This window comes from Myotis brandtii, unplaced genomic scaffold, assembly GCF_000412655.1.
Source record: "Myotis brandtii unplaced genomic scaffold, ASM41265v1 scaffold28, whole genome shotgun sequence".
Classification (NCBI taxonomy): domain Eukaryota; kingdom Metazoa; phylum Chordata; class Mammalia; order Chiroptera; family Vespertilionidae; genus Myotis; species Myotis brandtii.
In genome coordinates, this window is record NW_005360676.1 from 583,194 (window position 1) to 606,955 (window position 23,762).

Consider the following 23,762-nt stretch of genomic DNA (forward strand, 5'->3'; position numbering starts at 1 on the left):
GGTCCCAGATTGTGAGAGGGATGTCCCAGATTGGAGAGGGTGCAGGTCGGGCTCAGGGACAACTTCCCTCCCCCCGTGCACAAATTTCATGCACCGGGCCACTAGTTGATTACATAATTGCTTAAGGTGCTTAGTTATTCTTCTCCTAGTTGTCAGCCCTAACTCAGGTTTAGCAGGAAGTGCATCTCTTGGGTAAAGATTTACACTTACAGTCCAAAGAACATTGCAATTTCTCAGCAAAGATTAATTGAGGATTATGATAAATTATAACAATTTAATAGTTTTTATAAGTCCTAAAAGTACTGTTAAAGTAAGACTTATATATTAGTGAGATCAGGAATCTAAAAAAGATAATCCGATTTTTAACTTCTTAAATATAATTATATATATATATATATATATATATGAATGATATTAAAGTTTCAAAAAGTCAATGAAGAGAAATTAAGTGTAATTTTGAAAATAATTGAAGAAATGAGCTTAGCTAAGTCAAAGCATAAAAATCTCACCCAAATATAATTACCCAAAATAATATTTCTCCCTTGTTTTAAAACTTTCCTACAGTTTTAAATTTATTTATTGTGCATAATATCCCAGTTTATCCCTTTCTCTGAAATTCTCTTTGATTTACATCACTTGAAACTTGTGTTTTTTAAGTTTGTGATATGAGCCCCTTCTTTCCTGGCTCTTTTCCTCTATTTTCCATTGGGCTCTTTTTTTCTTCTTGTTGTGATCTAAGCAAATTGTTTCTGATGAGACACATATTTATAGGATAATGAAGATGCTACTTGATGTGCTTCATGAACATGTTATAGCTTCCCAGAATGTTCCCTGACTTGTATGGATTAGTACCTGAAAACTAATAATAGAATCTAATTTGAGAGATACGTAACCATAAAATGTTTGAGAATCAATTTATTCTTACAAGAGTGTGTTGAAAACTCAGTTCAGAATTTCAGAAAAGGCCAGAGCAGGTGACTTATTATTTATATCAACCTTCTAATACAGATTTTTTTCCAAAAGGCATTATTTTTCCACAATAATATAAAATATTGAAGAGTGGGAGGAAGAGAGTATCTTCAAAAAGGATTCTAAATCCATTTTTCAGGGTGAGAGCATTCCCTGTTAATGGGTAGCCTCATGGGGTGCATTTCTCAACAGACTGACAGGCTATGGAAAAATCTTAGGCCTCAGGAAATGAGTCACAGAGTCTTTTCTTCTGAAGAAATTCATTCTGGAGATGGATACAAAGCAAGACTATTATGGTAAAGAGTGGTATAAACTTCAGTATTTCAAAAATGAATCTAGCCAAACAATTTGAAAGTTTTCTGTGTATTTTACCGACCTGCCTTTCAAATGGAAATTTTGGTGTTCTTACTGTGACTATTATTTCCTATACCTATAGTTACAAAGGATGTTTATTCAATCTTAGCTTGATGAACTTTTGTCTTAGTTTTTCTGTTTGTACTGTAACTTTAAGATGATAATATGATTTTTGTTATATTTTAGAAAATAATTTTGCTAGAGGAATGGGTTTGTAAAAATAAGCCATACAATGTTCAATAAAGCAAGTATGAGTGAAATTAATTATATACTTTCATTTTGGAAGAGGTGAATAAAAAGTGCTTGGCCAATACCGTACCATTAATCTATTCTCTTTTCTTCTTTCTCTCTCTTTACTTCTCTCTCTCCAATAGAAGTGGAACAAAAAGGTAATTAAATACCTTTCATAAATTATATATTATTTATAGGCTAAGTTATTTAACAGTTTAACATTTAGTTAACATAATTTTGTTATTAATTCTTATCTATTTTATGAAAAATTATTTACTACTTCTGCTGCTCAACTTCACTTTAATTTGTTGGCTTGACCAGTGCTGGTTTGATTCTTGTATCCTAAGACAGTTTAATAGTGTAAACATTTTAATTGTGTGTTTTATTCCTCTTTATTTTTAAATAAGTAGTTAGAAATCCAGTAGATGGTGATGGATAGTGATTGCTTTAGATTTGTTTTTATTTCTATACTAATTTTTCATAACTTTGCTATTGTTTCCCCTGTTTCTTTATTTTTAACTATTGGGGGAAAAGAGAGATGGATTTCTTGAAATATCTTAAAATAATTACTTTTTAAACCAAGGGCTGATTATTAATTAACATAAAGTTTATATGTAATTTTTACAATAATGCCTACCCATCCTTTATAATTATATCCATCCTATTAGAATCCTGGGAAATTCTTCTAACATCAGTTTTATAAATTGAATTGGCCCTCTATCCCTGTTATGGAAGAGTTTGATAGCTTTGCCCTGAATTTTTTTATTTCTCCAAAAGTAAAACTTTGGGCACTTTAATAATGTACTTTTCTTTTTAATAACCTCCAAATCCTAGCTCAGTTTCACTGTAGGCTGCTTCTGGTGGATCTAGGCTTATAGTTTCTATTAAACATCTAATTACTAACATCAAGAAAATAATACTTTTTTCATTAATCATTAAAATATTGGGTAAACATCCAAGTTCCTTGTGAATTTCTAATTCCACAACCCAATACACGTGTAATCATTTGAAACATAACAGTAGACTGCATGATTATTTTTCAGTGTGTTTGCTTTGCAAAAATATTACAGCAGTGTTTCCCATAGCAGGTTCGGAAGAATGTTCCACTGCAAAGAGGCTCTATAGAAAGGATTCCATGATCAAACCAGTTGGCAAAACTTGCTCACCTTCCCACTTGTGCTTCGGAGATTCACTAATGTACCTGAGCTATTGGAATCTCTGCCACAACTCTTTCTAGCATGATATGGGTTTATACATGATTCTAAGGACCCTTTTTTCTTCCTGTGTAACTTCTAGCTATACTACTAGAAAGGTGTTCCGAGGACCACCCTTTGGGAAACATTGCTTTATAACCCCTTTGTTACAGATCAATCAGCCAAGCTTTCTTACCACCACTGATACAATGTGCTACTGAATCATATTAAAAATCAACTTAATCAGATACCTCTTACCCATGTTCAGTCTGAAGTATGAGCAGCAAAATATTATAGCAAGTATTTTAATGCTCTTCTCATGTAACAGTAAAAGGTACATGTTTTTAAGTTCCAATACTACTGTATTTAACAGGACATTTTTAACTGATTAAAATCTAGACCTTGGGTTCTGCTCTGTAACCTTTCACCTTTTCTTCTCTCCTTATTCCTTCTTTCCTTTCTTTCTCTTCCTTTCTCCTTTCCCTTCCAGTATTCATCCATCACTCATTTTTAATTGTGTGGGTTGCATGCTTTGTGTACACTATCGCAGCTTTAAGAGCTTTGTTTACTAGAACATTCAGTGGCCTGTATTGCAGGGCTTTACTTTCCCTTTGCTATTATATTTAATTACTATTGGATTTCTACATGTTTCTTAATGACAAGTATTGAATAGCTGATATCATTGGAGTAAAAACAGTATTTTTTTGAACATTTTAAATAAGATACACAAAAACATTATCTATTAACACTTGCATTTGTAATGTCTATGGGATACATAGACATACAGCTCATTTGTATATGTATAACCTAAAATATGGTAATACATGTGTACAAAGGTGGAAACCAAAGGAAAGCACAGCTACTCATAAAAGGCCAAATTTTTTCAGCAAACGAAATCGAAATGATTTTAAATAAAAGTCGAATGTGTATGACTACATTGTGTTCTCAGAAGAATGCAGCAAAAATAATTAAGTGGTGGTGGGTATCTCTTGTTAGAGTTGCATTCCACTTGGTGGAAAATAAGAACGAGTGGCAAAATATAAAAATTAATATATTTATTATTTTAACTCTTTTCCTTCCAACAGTTTTTCTTTGTCCTGGACTACTAAAGGGAGTGTACCAGAGTGAACATTTGTTTGAGTCTGACCACCAATCTGGGGCATGGTGCAAAGACCCTCTGCAGGCTTCTGACAAGATTTATTATATGCCCTGGACCCCTTACAGAACTGACACCCTGACCGAGTACTCATCCAAGGATGACTTCATTGCTGGAAGGCCAACTACAACCTACAAGCTTCCTCACAGGGTGGATGGCACAGGGTTTGTAGTGTATGATGGAGCTTTGTTCTTCAACAAAGAGCGCACCAGGAACATAGTAAAGTTTGATTTGCGGACTAGGATAAAGAGTGGAGAGGCTATCATAGCAAATGCCAACTACCACGATACCTCCCCTTACCGATGGGGAGGTAAATCGGACATAGACCTAGCAGTGGATGAGAATGGGCTATGGGTCATCTATGCAACAGAACAAAACAATGGTAAAATTGTCATTAGTCAATTGAACCCTTACACCTTACGGATCGAAGGGACATGGGACACTGCCTATGATAAAAGGTCAGCTTCCAACGCGTTTATGATTTGTGGGATTCTGTATGTGGTCAAATCTGTATATGAGGATGATGACAACGAGGCCACAGGGAATAAGATTGACTACATTTACAACACCGACCAAAGTAAGGATAGTGTGGTGGATGTGCCCTTTCCCAACTCGTACCAGTACATAGCAGCTGTGGATTACAACCCCAGGGACAACCTTCTTTACGTGTGGAATAACTATCACGTCGTGAAATATTCTTTGGATTTCGGACCTCTGGATAGTAGATCAGGTAAGTTTGACTTTTGATGGTTCTCAAGAGGGAAAAGGTTTACAGTTTATTCTCAATAAGTTTATTGTACATTTGATTAGACTGCTTTGGTGGTCTTTCTCTGGCCTCTGTACCTGAAATAGTTCATTGTCTTTTCACCTAAACAATGCTGCTATTAACCACATTCAGCTATAAAACCCGACTCTTTCTCCTCTGGGCAGCTCATCTCCAGTCATTAGCCCTTCTTTGAAGGGCATTTTGGTTATAAGCTGATTAATTCTTCAGGTAGTGTAGTACACAGAATCTCTACTGAGATAGAATGCTACTCCATCTAATTCATTGTGACTTGCCTTCAGAAGTGTTCTCCAGTTGGAAAACATCAAAGGGTTGGCTCGTATGAATGCTTCCACCGTCTTACACCAATATATTCACCTCATAGAAAACATCATATATGACCACTTCTAATATTGTCAGTTTGATATGACCACTTCTAATATTGTCAGTTTTAGTATAAATATGTATGAGTGTTCCTAACTGATACATATAAAAAAATAGTCATAACTGATAAATATTTAAAAATCTTAATTTTATTGTATAAATATGTATGAGTGTCCCTAACTGATACATATAAAAAAAATGGTCATAACTGATAAATATTTAAAAATCTTAATTTTATTTAAAAAAATGCAAAACACAGCTCTGCGTAAACTTTAGATAATATTTAATTCCCTTTATGTACAAGTGTCTTTTAATCACTAGGACATACTGTTTCATTTTCATAAGTTGCTTTTTTTTCATTTTACTGACACAACTGAGCAGAATTATCTTAGCTTAGAAGCTAAATTATTTCAGACTAGCAATAATATTTTTCTTATGGTAAAGCATAATGGAAAATTAAGATAAAGGCATCTGAATTTTGATAGAAATATAGCAATTCTCAAAGTGTATTTTTTTTATTTCAGTGTGTACATGTTAACACCGAAATAACTGAAAACATTTACAGTTTATTCTCAATAGGTTTATTGTACATTTTTATTAGACTGTCTTTTTTTATTTTCTCTATTGCTTTTACCATTATTTTACTATCAAACTATTCTGCTTTCTAGCTTAGTTCATTTAATACATCTCTTCTCATACAACTAGATTCTAAGTTCCATATAACCTTGTCTTACCCATCCTTTCATTAGATTTTAAGTTGGCCATTATTTCTATCTTCTCAGACACTAGTGTAATAGGTGGCATATGCAAATAAAGATTCAATAACTCTTTGATGAATGACTGAAGGAATGAATGGCTTTTCACTTCTTACTGTGATATCATACCAAATTAGGTGGCATTTTCTCTAATGCCTGAGAGACTGCAGTCAGAGTGATAGCAATTCTTTCCATGACCAGAAATGCAGATATTATGTTGAATTTTTTTTTGTGTGTGGGTGTGTGTGGAAGGAGAAGCCTAACTATTCAAGAGCATCAAAACAACTTCTCATTACTCATTCCTCAAAAATCTCCTAACAACTGCAGTATCTGACTTACCTCTGTACAGGTTAGGTTTCTCAATCCAATGTGCCTTTCTATTGAAAACCTAAGCAAGAATCATCTGGAGAATTATGGGAAGATACTTCCTTCAGGGCTGTGATATTTTTAACCACAATTTATGTTTTGACAGTGGAAACTCTGTTGATGAGTAGTTCTTAGCATTTTTTTTTTACTTCTAATTGAAAGAGGAAGTAATTTCTACTTGCCTCCAGAGAAATAATAAATAATAAGTCATCATTTTTAGCTTAGTCAGTGAATAAGGGGCAGTAACATATTTTAAGTTTTATTTATTGGAAAGACCATGCATTATTTTTATTTAGAACAATATGTAGGTTAAAATTAATTAACATTCCAAGGTTTTTGTTGGATGGATTGAGGCAAATTCCTAACTTAGTTTTTATAAATTATCTTTAAAGGGTACCTAGAGACTAGCCAAAAAAAATCCAACACATATGAATAAGTTTATATGTGTATGTATCCATATACAGGGTGTCCCCAAAAATGCATATAGCTGATAGCTCTATTTTGAACATGAAATATATTTTAATAAACACTGCCTTTATAATTATTCAAAGTGTGTGTATACATTTTTTGAGACACCCTTTACATAACAAGTCACTGTAATTGTGGATATAAGGAAAATTATACACTCGTTTAATTTTCTTCATTTGTTTACATCTGGGAGTTAAAATATTAACCATCTTGCCCACATGTACTAGGCTCATATTTGTTAAAAGGATGTTATTAAAGTGGAAAACATTGAGGAATGATAAAGTTCAGCTTTTGAAACAAATTCCTAACTTAAGCCAGGATTTTTACACTTTTTAAACAACAATGAAGACCTCTCTTTTGCAAAGCTTGAGTTTTCACTCTTCTTAAATGTATAAATATAATCATAAGATAATGTCATTTGTCATGCACAAATGCTCAAATTAAAAAGCTAGTACTTTGCTGTGAATTTATACTGCAATTTTGAGGTGGAAAGAATAAGTGTGGGAAGTACATTCTATGCATGATGTGTGGATATGAGAATTTCAATTAGCATTAATAGAGAGCGTTAATCTTTTTTCACACAAACAGTTCCAGATGCATGTTTTTCTTTGGTAAATTACATTGACCTTTTTCAAAGAAATTGCCTTTAGTGAATTCTTATTATGGATCTTCTTATGTGTCTATGTGTAGAAACCAGCTTACTATAAATATGTTAAGGTCATAAAGACTAATTCTAAGTATGTAGATCTAAAATGTATTTGCTGATGCCATCTGTTAGAAGCAGGGTGAGTGTTTTTGCGCTGATTTTAAGTAAGTTCTAATCAATGAAAATTTACATTTTTGGAGGTTTTTTGTAATTGAGTATTTGTGTTTTACTTCTACTGAATATAACTATTCTGTACATTAAATTATTTGGATGTTGGAGGTTAAGAGGCAAATCTGCTACTCTAGGATATGTAAAAATCTGTGGTGAAGAGTGCATAAGTAGTGAGCATGGCTTGGGAGTCTGAAAGACTTGGCTTTGAATTCTACCTCTAGTTTTTGTGGGCTGGTTGCTCAGCCACTTAGTCTTGGTTTCCTCAGCTCTGAAGTGGGAAAAAAACAATACCTAGTTCAGAAGATTATTAGATTTTAATGAGATGATGCATGTAATAACACAACTTAATCTAATAACTACACATCAACCCTACAAAAACCATTATTATTCATATTTTTACTGATTGATTTTTAGAGATAGAGGAAGAGAGAGAGAGATAAACATTGATTTGTTCCACATATTTATGTATTCATTGGTTGATTCTTGTATGTACCATGATCAGGGATTGAACCTGCAACCTGGTTGTATCAGGAAAACACTCTAATCAGGACATCCATATTTTTTAAATGAGGGATTAAGGTACTCAGAAATCTCCAAGCTATTCAAGTGCAGCCGGACTTTAATTTCCTGCTCCTTGTCTGGACATCCATATTTTTTAAATGAGGGATTAAGGTACTATGGTTCATATAACTTACTCAGAAATCTCCCAGCTATTCAAGTGCAGCCGGACTTTAATTTCCTGCTCCCTTCTGTGACACTAGTGGTGGAAAAGTATGCTTACCGATGCTGTGTGTCTAGTTTCATTCATTGGATGGAAGTGATCCCAGTATCTCCATGTGCCGGACATTCTAGATGCAAATCTAATTTGTAGGTTTTTCAATTAGATGATTTCTATGGAATTGCATTCTAAAATATCATATCTACCCTTTAACCATGAAATCAGATGTATATTTATAACAAGAGTCAATTTTAAATTATAAAATTGTAAACTTTAAGGGAGTATAAAGAAATACTTAGCTTCTCAGAAATATTCTACAGAGTAGTTTCAGAAGTGATTCAATTCCAGTTCTTTTTTTCCCAACACCCATTCTCAAAGTGCTCACTGTCCTGTCCTTTGTTATGTTGGCTCAGTTACATGGCATTCATGTTTTTGTATTCTTTTCAAGGTGAAACACTGGGGGAGTGGTAAATCTGTGAAAATGGTTATTTTCAAGATAGCTATATAAGGAAATTGATTTTAATTTGATTTTTTTAAACTTGTATTTCAGATGTTCATTGTTGAATATAAGTGAAGTTTCTTCTGAAAAGTTTTTTAATGGGCCTGTTCTTCTGGACAAAGTTTTAAAAAGTCTAAAATTTGTTCTCACTTTTCTCTAAAAACATTTTTCAGAACATTATGCTTTCTTTACTTATTCTGCAATATCTTAAATGCATGCTTGCCAGCTTTTTTTAAAAAAAGTTTTCCAGATTGAAATTAGTGGGGAAATGAATCAGAGCTTGTTTGATATAGCTATTCAAATAGCTTATATTTGCAGAAACAATTTTTTTATCTTTAATTTTTTTATTGGTTAAGGTATTACAAGTGTGTCCTCATCCCCCCCAATTAACCCCCAAATCTCCTACCCCAACTCTTGCTTTCATCCCCCTGTTGTCCATGCCCATTGGTTTGGCTTATATGCACGCATACAAGTCCTTTGGTTGATCTCTTCCCCTTACCCCCACCCTCCCCTACTTTCCCTCAGAGAGATTGATAGTCTGATCGCTGTTTGCAGAAACAATTTTTAATAACATAGTTAGATCTCATGTGTTCAAGAATATACAAATGCAAATAATTTTCAGTTTACAAAAAGCTTTGTTCTGGAATTAAAGAGACTTTGATTCATATTGAACTAATCATATTGATATTGTTTTAGTTGTTATTACTTACAATTCCTTAGTGAGTACCTAATAAATAGGTGATCTGTCAGGATTTGTTGACTATTTTAATAAATAAATAAATGAATTATATGTATATATGTTTAAAACCCTTCTTAATCAGAAAATTGTGGAGTGGGAGTATTAGTTCTAAATTTTGTTTTAGTAAGAGTAGATGAATCTTTACTCTTTGCCACAATTAAATATAACCCAGAGGATTTAAAATCTCCCAGTTTTCTCTGACCACCCACACATAATTTCTTCCCTTCTTCACTCAGGTTGTAGTGAGCCTTTGTAACCTGAAGGAAGTTTAGGGGATGATAAGGAGAAGTGCCAAAGCACAGTAAAACCTAATGTACTTCTTCCAGGCTGGTATGTTTCAGTGGTTGAGTGCCAACCTATGAATCAGGAGGTTATGGTTTGATTCCAGGTCAGGGCACATGCCTGGGTTGTAGGCTCGATCCCAGTGGGGTGCATGCTGGAGGCAACTGATCAATGATTCTCTCTCATCATTGATGTTTCTATCCCTCTCCCCCTCTCCCTTACTCTCTGAAATATATATTAAAACCTAATGTACTTTTTTTCAAAAAGTAATTAAAAGAAATTAAAGTCAGTAGTCTTACAATAGGAAAGAAGGTGAGCAACTGTTCAATGAATTTTATGTTACAGAACATGGTCTTAGATTTTTCAGTTGACAAATTGCGAGAATTTCTTCATATTGGAGAAAATGGAAAATGTATTGTATTCAGAAATGAGTAGAAGTTTGTGTTCTGTTGAAAATAACATCTTGTGTGCATAGCAGGTGATTCAGTTTTGGAAACTTATATCACACATGCTTGTAAGCATTAGCACCTGAGTGGGAAGCAAACGCAAAGGTGTTTCCTCTATTTTTTCTAAGCAGAGCTCCAAATCTAGAACTATCAGATCTAGCGTTTATTCAAAAGTTAAAAAAAAATCAAAAGTACTTTTAAATGAGGCTTTTCCCCATCACATAAAATATGATATAAACTACACATTCATTATTGCCTTTAATTGGCTATCTTTTGTAAGAAACATATTACAAACCAAGTGATGCTTGACTATTTCACAGGTTACTTGAGTGATTCTCATGTTGTTATCATGACTCTAAAACAATATCTTGTTTTGATCTCTACAGTGTGAGAGAATCAAGGAATTCCATCACTTGCCTTCAGCTACTATCAGTGGCTGGTATTGACTGACTGACTTTCACTATTTAGTTCTTGCTCCCAAACCACCTCATGCCAAGATCATTATTCATTATCAGATAGGAGTGAGACTTGAGGTGTTTTCTTTGACTTTTCCAGTTTGTTTCTAAACTCTCCATAGAACAATCTAAACTTTTCCTGTCAAACATACAAATGTTTTCCAGTGTTTCCTACTTAAGAGGGCTGGGGTAGGCTCCAGTTGATAACAAGAATAGGCAGAGAAGTCCAGCTCCAAAATTTTCCTAAAATTAGTGTCTGTAAGAAATTAAAAAATCTATTAGCTAAGATTTAGTGAAATATATCAAGCAATAAGGACAAATGAACCAATGAGAAAGACATGTAGCTACTCTCTTGTACCTGCTCTTCTGCTTCCCAAACACAATCCACATTTTCAGGAAAGCCCTTTGAAATTATGTAAATGTAACCACTCTTGTATCTGCTGATGATAGTAGACTCTAAAACAACAAAAAGCCTACACAACACAGTTTAGCAATGCAGATAAGGTGAACCCTCTGTCCTTATAATATGCTAATAAGTGAATTTGTCTCCCCAGTAAAAGCTGTGGCTATGTAGTGATGAATAAGAACTTTAAACACACATGACACCTCGTTAAAATGTAATTTTCACATCATATATCTGAGCCCTTTACTTTGACAGCTGAGTAATGTGAGTGCGAGGCAGAGAATCTTGAACATTTTGAAACTGTCACGTGTTTAATAGGTATCTGAATTTGCTTCCTGAACGGTTTAGTTGAATACGGGGCACCCTAGACACAAAATAGAGCCAGAAAGTAGCGGGATCTTAAATCAAACTCGTCCTTAGCCTCTGGGTTATGATTGCTTCACAGTTCCACTTGAGGTGCCTCATTGTCTCCAAAGTTTAATTTACATCTCTCTGGGTGAACTTTACAAAAAGAAAAAAAAAAGAAAAAACAGTCAGCTACTTGTTGCTAATTTCATCCTGGTCTGTATTTTTATTCATCTGCTGCTTCCTTGTCTGCAGAGGAGCTCTCTGTCTTTCCCTCCAATTCTTGCTTCTTTGTAGCCTATAGTGACAGCTGCTGCCTGAAGGGCATTGCTGCTGGTGCCTTTTCAGGGACCAGAACCAAACTTGCAAATTTTGCAACAGCTATTCCATTGCCACGTACCATCAGCTACATCTTCTTATGTTTCTTGTACCTTTCTTGTATTTTTCTCTCTTTATAATTGAAGGTTAAGCCTTTCCAGAATGGCTCCTTCTACTTCTCAGGCTCTGAATATCGAAATCACAGTCCTGTATGTATAAGCAAAGCTGGACCTGGCTTTTGACAGCTGAGCCCAGCGTTAGCCATCAATCTAACATCTAGGTGACCTTCCCAATAAATGAGACAAAATGGAAGGGATAAAAAGGTTCACAAATGTTACTAACGTATCCATGTTTTCCCTACAGAGCGATGTCCCTGATAAATGTATAATTATCGGGAAAGTAACCAAAATTATTTTTTGCATGTAAGGCACAATCATAAAAAGATGACTTGCTGTGACTAAGCTTCCCATTCACACCAGCTGTTCTTCCTGTAGCCTTGTCATTGCTCATTAGCACATCCACCAGAGGGCAGGCAGGTGGAACCAGAATAGTTCTGCTGCTCTTTATTAGCAACATCTTGTAAGGGGCTAAAATGAGATTTCTGATTATCCAGGTTAAATCCAGATGAAGACATGAAGATTCAAACATTTAAAGTTACCTGCCCAGAAAAACCCAGTTTATAAATGTAGATGTGGATTTCAAAGAAGCCCAGGTTTATTTGACTATATATCATGAAGCAGAAACACTTTATATTTACAATGGAAAAAATTGTAACTTACACAGCCATACAATAGAATGTGAAATAATGACGCATGGATTTGGTACAGTGTGTCTGTGTGTGCGTGTGTGTGTGTGTGTGTGTGTTCTTGGAAATGCTTGAAGAAACAGATTGAATTATTTATTAGAGGATTAGAAGACAGAAATTTTTCAGAAATTCAGAGCAATTTGAAAGACTTTAGAGATTTGGGAGCTGGCTCTTTATTAAGCTGAATTATAATTGATAAGTGTTATTTCTATTTTCTTAAATCGGATATATTGCTAGCAATACTTTTATCATTCTTTTCTATGAGCAAGATTGGTAAAATGGTGAAAAAGTAAAATGAAGAAAGTAGTAAGGGAAGAGAGGACTAAAAGGGAAACAAATATATTTTTCCTAAAAGTAAATGAATAAGAAGTGAAAGAGTTCCCCTTTTTTCAAAGGAAAATTTATGAAAGAACATGCATTTTAAACTCTTAAAAAGTTATTTTCCAAGATTTATTTAATTACTTCATGTGGATAAAGGTAAAATTAAGGACAAAGTATTGAATGTTTATACCTTGCCGATTGGAATATAAATTGTTATAACCACTTTGGAAAGCAACTTGACTATCATCTAGTACAACCTACGTCTAGATGATTAACATACATTATATACTAGCCGATCCACTTCTGTGTTTCTGCCCTAGAGAAACAGTCATATTTGCATTCAGAGAGACTTGGACAAGGGGTTCATTACAGCAATGCTTAAAATAACGTAGGAGTGGCTCAGTGGTTGAGCATCGACCTAGGAACCAGGTTCCTGGTCGGGGCACATGCGTGGGTTGAGGCTCAATCCCCAGTGCAGGAGGCTGCCGATCAATAATTCTCTCTCATCATTGATGTTTCGATCTCTCTCTCCCTCTCCCTTCCTTTCTCTGAAATCAATAAAAATACATTTTAATAAAATAATATAAAAGAGAGTATACCGAACTGCCCCTCAGTATGTGAAAGGACACAGGGTGTGGTCGGGAAGGAAGACAGCAGAGTTTGTGGACAATAAGCAGCCCAAATAGAAGATGAACAGACAGCTATCTGTGCTGGCTCCAGAGATTTTGAAATCCTGGTCAGTGTGGAGGCTGGAGGGAAGTAGTATATGATCAGTTATCCCATAGAAAGAAATATACCAAGTATTGGTATCTATCAAATGATAAGAAAAAATCTTACACTGGAATTTCCCTTTTCTAGTAATATACGTAGTATAGGCTCATTTGGCCTCAAGCTGATTTAGTAACTCACAGAAGCCAGAATTTCAACTTCCCAAAGCACCAGCAACCTTTAACTCCCATAACTCTTTCTATGAAATCATGAAATTGTGACTAAAAGAAGCCCTTTCTTGTCAGAAAAGGAAAATTTTGCTCTGAAATTTTAATTGATTGTGGCATATAATAGTAACTAGCATGTTTCAGCTGCTGTGCATACATAACAATTCTTAAGATGTGACTGCTTAAAAAGTATTTCTTATATCATCTTCACAGAATTTTCCCTTGAATATGAATATATTGACTTGTCATACATTCCAGAGTCTATGACAGTTTTTAGTGTAACTGTAATTTTGAAGCTTTCAGGAACATGGCAAAGTACTTCAGTAGAGGAACAAGACTAATGACTTGGCTGATTACATTCCAGAGCTAAGAATTTGAAATACCATGACACGGGTGCAAGCATGGAAAAGCTAAAATTTTAAACCCTAACAGTGAACAGGAAGACTTACATGTAAATGAAGGTGGGGGTTATGGTTCTCTGATTTGCTACTGCAAAAAAATAAGCCAATCAGAATAGATATGTGTCAGAAAATATTGAATTTCAGGACAGAATTCACATAAGGAATGTCAAAAATAATCATCTACTGGAGTTGAATTGTATATTGGAGTTAAAGTCTAAAGTCATGTATTAAAATAAAAATTAAGCCCTAACCGGTTTGGCTCAGTGGATAGAGCATTAGCCTGCGGACTGAAGGGTCCCAGGTTCGATTCTGGTCAAGGACATGTACCTTGGTTGCGGTCACATCCCCAGTAGGAGGTGTGCAGGAGGCAGCTGATCGATGTTTCTCTCTCATCGATGTTTCTAACTCTCTATCCCTCTCCCTCTCTGTAAAAAATCAATAAAATATATTAAAAAATAAAAATTAAACAATCAAAATTATGTTTCAAACTCCTGGAATAGTTTATAAAACATAGTGAGTTTTTTAAAAATGTATTGCTATAGAGTACATAGGTAGTATTTATTACTAGAGGCCCGTTGCACGAAGATATTCATGCAATAGGCCTTCCCTTCCCCTGGCTGCCGGCACCAGTTTTCCTCTGGCACCTGGGACCCAGGCCTTTGCTCCAGCCGGAGCCTTCAGTCTTCGCTTCGCCCCCACGTATGCAAATTAACTGCCATATTTGTTGGGTTAATTTGCATACTCTCCTGATTGGCTGGTGAGTGTAGTGGAGGGATGGTTAATTTACATGTTTGTGTATTATTAGGTAAGATTAGTGTGATGTATATCATATATAGTAAAAAGTACCTTTGTAATGTATAATTTTACAGTATTTTACTTATATAACTATTTGAATGCATATAAATTAAATAAAAACTGTGATGCAACTTCTATGTATTAACAAAATGAGTTCCATAGGTATTCTTTGTTGGTAAATCCTTGCTGTGAGAACTTTTCTCCCCAAACACTGCATATATTCTTCTTGAATATATTGATCTCTACTTTCCATTAAACTCATACACAATTATTAGATCACTTATAAAATGTCTTAACAGTGTAACTAAAACAGTTATGTGATATAAAAATATTTAATGATATGTGAATGTTCTTTATATATTAAGATTTTTTAAAAAGCAGGTTTAAATGATTTAGAATTTAGGTCATTATCCATTTTCTCTACTTTTGTTTATGTTTTAAAATTTTTATGAAATGCTTTTTAAAAACTATTTATGTAGGATAGGCATATTTTTATTACATTGAGAACACATTTTAAAAAGCATATAATCCAAAGTTTTAATGGTAATTTCTGAATGGTTCAAATTTGAATTTTCGGGTTATATTAAATTTTTATAGTGAATATGTTCAGTCTTTGAAATAGCAAAAGAAAGTTCTGATAATTAACCTAATATTCCTCATGAATAGAGTAGTGGTAATCTATTTAGAATTCTGTTCTGGAATGTAAAAAGGCCTTCTAATTGTGTTCAAGAGAATTACCCAACTAATTAGTTACCCAACTAACTAATTAGAACACCCTTGTGACTAGGACAAACAAATAAGAAAGTGCCAAAGTCTTATTGAGAGAATTAAACTGTAAGAGAGGAGCCTTACTCTATTTCTAATGTAGTTTTCTTTGCTAAGAAAGAAATACTTGTACTTCTTAAAAGTATTGGGTATTCTTAGAGACTTTGCTTCTACCCCTTGATTACAGAGCCCTCCAGTGTGTATGTAACATAAAATCTAATCTACTCTGATATGGGAATATAGAATAACAGAGCAGGCTCATCTCTTATGTCTGAGACTTAATAAATAGTTCTAATGTCCTATTACATTATTTGGTTTAATGTTTTTTTCTATCGATTTTCACTTTTCACTGTTCAAACCATCAATTTTCACCAGTTGTTTGTAAGGAGAAAAATTGAAAAGGGAGAAACATAACAATGCTTCAATATACCAAGATTGAATTTGAATGGAAGGAGAGTCAACCATTCTAATCAGAGATGAAACTTAATTTCTTTTTACTTTGACAGTCAAATAGGTAAATTTGCCAATTTGAAATATTCAATATTATTTTTATACAACTATACCCTTTTTATTTTCATGCTAATATTTTCTAGGAAGAGTAGGTAAGTATGCTTATTGAACATTGACTACTTGCCATTAAAACAAGATACCAATGAGTATTTTTGATGAGAGAGAAGGGTCATTTTCATGGTGTAATGATATTGAGAAACATTTGTAGAGAAAATATTAGAATGTTCTACCACAATATTTTGTAATTATTTCCAGAAGCAAATAATGTTGCTTTAGTGATAAGTGGCTTTAAATATTTTGGTGAATTAGAAGCCCCTTTTTATATTATTGTATAATAATAAGTTAAGTATGTGCAAAAAAATCATAGGTAACTGATTCCTAAGTTATATAGGATAATGGATCTCAAAGTGCGGTCCAACAGGAACTTGTTATGAATGTGAATTCTCATGTCTGATCCCAGATTGAATCAGAAACTCAGAATAGATCCCAGTTATCTATTTTTAAAAAGCTGCTAAATTTGAGAATTACTGTATAGGCCATGATTCCTAATTCCTACTAGGTTAGTATACACTACAAAATGTAATAAACACATTAAACTGATTTTTCTTTTTTAAATTTCTGTGATTCATTTTGTTGATTGCCTTTAAGTAAGTGTTTCCCAATCCCCCATCTAATGACTACTGCAAAGAGGATGCATGAATCACTCAGGAAGCCCGTTCAATGCAGATTTTCTGTCTCTTCCTCCACCCTATCAAATCGAAGCCCTAAAATACTGATTCTGAATGTGAAGTGAGGCCCCGGGATAGTATGTATTAGAGGTGATTCTGGGTTTGGAAAATAATCATGACTCCAGATTCCTTCATGTTTAAATAGGATTTATATCTTAGCGTGAATATTGTCATAATGCATTGAGAATCTGTGAGGCGATATATACTCACTAGCCACTCTCTGGGCTCAGGCTGCTCTGGCAGTGAAATGCATCACTTTGTTTTATTAAATGACTCTGTTGTGTCCTCGCAGAATTACTGCCTGTGTGGCTGACAGAAGCGAACAGCAGTCTGATGCAGGATGGACATGTCCCCTCTCAGGCTTGTGCTGGCAAGGCAAGGTGCCATTCATCTTCACCTTGAATAGCTGGAATAAATTAACACAGTGAGCGGAGCAGTGAGGCTAGGCAACCATGCAGGGCTTTCCAGCCGCTCCTGGTCTCTTCTTGTGTTGGGAAACAACAGCAACAAAAAAGGTGAAAAATGGACAAGAAGATAAATTGGACCTGTCGATGTAGCTAAAGGAATGCAGTAACCAGTAGACTCTCATCCTCACAATGAGCAGTACCTCAGACTGCCATCTTTTAATTGAAGGGAAATGTATGTTTCATACCCCATAGCAGGAGTAGGTAGAATTCTGAATTTTTCATTTATTCATAATTTTCCAAGTATCCTAAGACATTGGCCATAACCCATTCGTGATTCCTTCTGTCCATCCCCACTGACTTTCCTAAGCATGGGCAGATGCAGAACTGTTTTGAAATACTATGTTGCTGCCTGGGTGCAGTCGCTCTTTCTGCTGTGTTAATTTATTCTGGTTATTCAAGGCCAGCATGAACGGCACTCAGCTCTGCCAGCTGAGATCTGAGTGAATGCAGAGAATGTGCCCATCCTGACTGAGGCTGATGTGTAACCTTTATTTGGCCCAGCCCCCTGCTGCTCTTACTTTTCTCCCCTAAGACAGAAATATCTGGTGGCTCTGACCAAATAAGACTGTAAAATTTAAAAGCACGTTTTCAAATATGAATTTGTTAAATTAAACACTATGGTATGCTTTAAAAAGACTCAATTTTTTTAATCTTTTTAATTTTTAAATTAAAATTGTGCATGGAACTGCTAACTCACTTAATGAAATAACCATTTTATGAGAAACTTTATGTTCAATTTTCCCTTCACTTCTTTTTTTAATATGTATTATTAGAGTTATCCCTAGAAATATCTGTGTCCTTGATTAGGGTGATTAGTAGTTTTATTCCAAAGAGCTTTTGTTCAATTTCCTTTAATTTTTAAAAATTGTATACCCACTCTTTCTCCAATTTAAAGATGAAAATACAGGCATTCATTCCGGTTACATGAAATTTGATTTATTTATTTAGATTGTCCTCTATTGTAATTAGGGTGTAAAGCAATTCTGCTCTTGTTCCTATTTAATATGAAATAGTCAAAGCAATAAAATGTTGTAAAGCCCCACACACCTTGGATGTTTTTGCATTTCTGAACTATAAGAAAAAGAAAAATCTGAAAGATGGATCCATTTCTTATTTCACTAATAGCCATAATCATTATCTATTTTATTCTCTAAGTATATTTTCTATGAGATAATTCAGAGGCCTTTTAGATTTTCTAAATGATTTTATGTATAAGGCTAAATATCTATACTAATAAATGGATAATATGCCAATTAGACTGGACGTCTTCCAGACGACCTTCTGGATGTTCTTCCGGACAAAGCCATGGTGGCAGGGTCAAGGCAGAGGCAGTTAGGGGGATCAGGCCAGCAGGGGAGAGAAGATAGGGGGATTAGACTGGTAGGGGAGAGCAATTAAGGGGATCAGGCTGGCAGGGGAGAACAGTTAGGGTGATTAGGCTGGCAGGCAGGTGAGCAGTTAGGAGCCAGTGGTCCCAGATTGCAAGAGGAATGTCCAAGGGGTCCCAGATTAGAGAGGGTGCAGGCCGGGCTGAGCCCCCCCTCCCCCGCACAAATATTGTGCACCGGGCCTCTAGTCTATATATATAAAAGCCTAAGCAATCATTACGGTGGAACAACCGAATGACCAGAATGACCAGTTGCTATGACCCATACTGACCACCCGATTACCTGATCCGGGCCTGCAGGCCAACCTCCCGGTCCTTCCCCCTGGCTGGCAGGCACCAATTGCCCGATGGGGAATGGGGAACCGGTGGTGGGTGGCAGCAGATGTGGGCGGTGCCAAGCCAAGGCAGGTGCAGGCGGGGGGCGGGGCCAGCTGCCAGAAGCCAGGGGAAGGAAGGCCCCGGCTGGCCAAACTCCTGGTCCCTGAAGGCTTTTGAAAAACCTCTTTCTGGGGAGGCTTTTCTTTTCCCCGCAGCAGCATGCAATTCAAAGGCGCTAGCCACAGAGCCGCCCGCCATGGAGCTGCCCAATCTCTCCCCACACCCGGTCGGATTGAGTCTGGCGCACAGTGGGGTGGAAGACCCAGAGCTGCTGCCCACAGGCAGGAAGCTGGCGGGGATGGGGCATGGACGCAGGGTCCTCGGAGCTGGACCACCCCGCCTCCAGTGCGCTCTCTGCCTGGAGACGTCCAGCTGCAGACCTCCAACCCCATTAACTGGATCAGTGGTGGGGTGGAAAGCCACCCAGGAGGATGAGGAAATGAAACTTGGGTGCAGTCCCAGTGACCTTCCCCTCCCAGGATAATGCTGCGCTCCCTAACCTTCCACACGCTAAGAGATAAATGTGGATTTGCAAAGAGGCAGGCCCCCGAGGAGCTTCAGCTGGTGGGATGAAAGGAGTTACTCATTCTGACACCCCCACCCTTTGCTTTAAGGCTGCATTCTCCTTCCCTAATACATGTTGCTTGAAATACACGATGGTTTGTGTTTATACATGCAATAAACATGGGGAAAGTAAAGTTTTGTGCTTTAGAACAAGAGTCTGGACTCTCTCTCTCTCTCTCTCTCTCTCTCTCTCTCTCTCCCCTCATTCTCTCTCTCTTACACACACACACACACACACACACACACACACACATATTCACTCCTTCCTTCCCTCTTCCCTGGCCTGGCGAATCTTCAAGGAGAAAGTTAACCCTAGCTCCTCAGAATTCATCCTCACTGGAGTGGCCTCTGTTTTGTTTTGGTTTATTCTCTCACAAGGTTTTTTTCTAACCTCTAAACTGGTAGTCAGACATCCCCTGAGGGGTCCTGGATTGCAAGAGGGCGCAGGCCAGGTTGAGGGACCCCCCACCCCCCCGCACGATTTTCTTGTACTGGGCCTCTAGTTTTACATAATCTATGTTAACAAATACTTCTTGAATTCTTAATTTTGTGTTCATCTCTGTACTCAAGATCTAAAGTGAATTAGAACCGAAACAGGTTTGGCTCAGTGGATAGAGCGTCGGCCTATGGACTGAAAGTTCCCAGGTTCGATTCCGGTCAAGGGCATGTACCTGGGTTGCGGGCACATCCCCAGTGGGAGATGTGCAGGAGGCAGCTGATCGATGTTTCTCTCTCATCGATGTTTCTAACTCTCTATCTCTCTCCCTTCCTCTCTGTAAAAAATCAATAAAATATATTTAAAAAATAAATAAATAAAGTGAATTAGAATGAATAGGTGATGGAATTGATTTTTTTTAATTCAGAAAAACCATTTTTTTATTTTGAATATATTTTTATTGATTTCAGATAGGAAGGGAGAGAGAGATAGAAACATCAATAATGAGAGGGAATCATTGATCGGTTGCCTCCTGCATGCCCCCTACTGGGGATCAAGCCTGAAACCTAAGCATGTGCCCTTGACCGGAATCGAACCTGGGACCCTTTAGTCCGCAGGCCTATGCTCTATCCACTGAGCCAAACCAGCTAGGGCTCAGAAGCCACTTTTAATATTAATGTGGAATGATTATACTGCTTGAAAAGGGATGAGTAGGACATAGTTATCATTTGGCAGAGTAGTGATGGGTATTATAGATAGAGGTACAACGCTGTCTGCATCCTAAATACATGAGTTCTCTGTTATTTTGACATGTACAGCTTATGCTAGATTTCTTTCTTTTTCAATTAATGAGAAGGAATAATATTCACTTGTTCAGCCTGTAGCACTTGGCCATTATTTGTTGAGCTATATAAGCAATGAGCAGCTGTATCATTGTTTGTATTACACTATTTTGTTTATTCATTTAAAAAAATTATGACAGTTGTATGTCTTAGCAGCATGCTTATGGTAATGAAGAAGTAAATTAGCAATATTGAGCAAGACTTCAAGTGATGGGTTTTAATAAGTAGTGCTAACAATATTACAGTACTCAGCTACATATAAACATAACACACCTCAGACAAATGGGAGAAATGGTCAGATTACAAGAAAATTCACGTTAGAATCCTCTGACTTTTGATTTTAAAAGATTGGTACAAATACTCATTCACATATCGAGAACAGTCTATGTAATTTCCAGATTTTGTTTTGTTTTTCCTCCTAACAGAAACTACTACAAGGGTAGAAAATAGAATATTTCTTTAATAAAACGTACGCAATCATCTTTTAATAATAAATTCACTCTGATAGAAAAAGAACACTGCCAGTAAAGGAGTCAGACAGCTTACCAAGAATCCTGGAATTACATGAGCTTTCCAGCCCAGAAGTATTGACAGACATAGTCTGAGTGTGTTAGTCTGCTTCATTTTAGAGCCAAAGAAGTCTTAATTCAGGCACTAGGAAATCCATAATTGGAAAGAATCCCATAATCACTGCTGATATTTTCCTCTAATTGTAAGTGACTTTGCTGTTTCATAAGCCCACTTAAGAACTCTGTATTTTGCTTTAAAAAAAATGTTGGCCGTGTATTAGAGTGCCATATAGTATTTGATACAGTGATATAAAAACGCTAACATCAGAGTATTTTAATATGGCATCGATTCTGCCTGAGATTCAAACAGGTTAAACTTACATTTCTTGAAATTAGTAACCTAGGCATACTATTATAACTCATTTTTGGGTTTCATTATGATTGTGGCAGGCAATGTTGCTTTATTCTTTTGTCATACACCATCAGCAGTGTCTTCCTATCTGGGCCAAGCCAACTAGGTGATTCAGTATATATTCAGTTCCCATAGGCCCAAAAGGTTACTTTTAATGAGGAAAGGGGATTTTTTTCTTGTTTATAAATGTCAAATATGAATCTCATTTGAGTGGGAAATGCCAAAAGTTATTAAAGCCAAGAGAAGATAGATTAGTTGTAGGAGATATTTTGAAAAGAGATAGTTCCAGGAAATCATATATAAAGTCTCTCAATAGAGATTCTTTGTTGGATGAGTAGTGACCACACTCAAAATATTTGATTTTATTTATTTGACAAGAGTGTCTATCATATGCAAAATACTTTACTGAATGTTATGAGAGATAAAATAAGGACCTTGTCCCATAGGTAATAAACTTATAATTTAGTTAGAGAGGCAACACACTTGAATAAAGTCATGCTCTTGGCAGTAATAGGGAACCAGGTGTTAGACCTCAGTTCAGCAACCTCCGTACTTGAGTTCTGGCTAAGAGAGAATTCAGAGTCGAACTCAAGCTGTAAGAGAAAGTTTATTTAGAAAGTCACAGAGGTAGAAGAAGTGAGTCATGCATAGAAGAAATTGGCTCAGGAAACAAGTTACAGAAACAAAAGAAGGGCCCTTGGGGCTTAGGAGAAAGAGGGAGGCAAGGAAAATACCTGGGGGAAAGGGGTGAGGAAAGGCAGGAATGTGCTCCATAGAGAGCGTCTTGCTGGGTCCCCATCCTAAGGGCTTTTAAGGATGGGGATTTTAAGGGAGGTCCCAGGGGAGGATCGCAATAGAATATGTATTAGCTTCCCAGGTGTATTCTTTCAGGGTCATTGTCTCCACTGATAGGTCATTGCCAGGGCTGGAGGTCACGAGTCAGTGCAGAGGTTGCTGATGTCAGCCATGAGTTCCTTAGTCAGGTTTCCCTGCTATTCTGGACCTGGAGCTGAAAGGCAACTGAGGCCTAGATGTTATTTCTAGGGCTTAATGCTTAAGGGAGCAGCCGTCCAAGAGCTTGTGTGGGGATCTATGAGGCTATCCTCTGACCCCCTTGTTCCTCCACTAAGAGGGTCTACGCATGACTAGCAACATGCCAGGGGAGGAGAGGTCAGGAGAGGGTCCAAACTGCATGACCATCGATATGCTAGGTCAGGGGAACACCGGTCACCCTGGGGGCAAGGTCCTCGTTTTCCTCCTTCTGCCCATTGCTAGGCACCCAGAGCTTTCCACCCTGGTAACCTTTTGTACCTGTCCCATCATCCTTTCTCTGCTCATGTTTGACTAACTGCCCACCACAGTGCCAAGTAAGTTTTTTATAAAACTTACCAAATAAATAATAAACATAAATAAATAAATAAAATAATAAATCTTGCAAAAGTCATTCTTGACATGGGTTTCCTTCCATTTAAGTGGGGTATTTTGCAAATTCTTATAGGACACTGTTAAGATGAAGTGATGTGGATTGGATTAGCATAGATTAAATATATAAAATTGCCAGTATTTGGCAGTTTTGATGTATAAAATTATGTTTCATATGCGTTGACCTAATCTAATGTAATGTCTTCATAAGTGGCTTGAATTACCCAGTGAAATTAACAATATGTTGATTAATCAGAGTCAGCTTAGAAGGTGAATTTCTGGGCATGAAACAAGCTTTGTCTTTGGCCCTTTCATACTTGATATATTTTTATTGATTTCATAGAGGAAGGAAAAGGGAGAGAGAAACAGAAACATCAATGATGAGAGAGAGTCATTGATCAGCTGCCTCCTGTATGCCCCCTCC

General features: G+C 36.3%; 1 protein-coding gene across 1 annotated transcript in view; it reads left to right on the forward strand.

The window, feature by feature from the left end:
• The window catches only part of ADGRL3 (adhesion G protein-coupled receptor L3), a 765,791-nt gene that overhangs the window by 476,280 nt on the left and 265,749 nt on the right, over positions 1–23,762 (forward strand). Inside the window, exons 7-8 of the mRNA XM_005868883.2 lie at positions 1,698–1,712; positions 3,833–4,633. Coding sequence (XP_005868945.1) covers positions 1,698–1,712; positions 3,833–4,633 — 816 coding nt within the window. The remainder of the gene's footprint in view (positions 1–1,697; positions 1,713–3,832; positions 4,634–23,762) is intronic.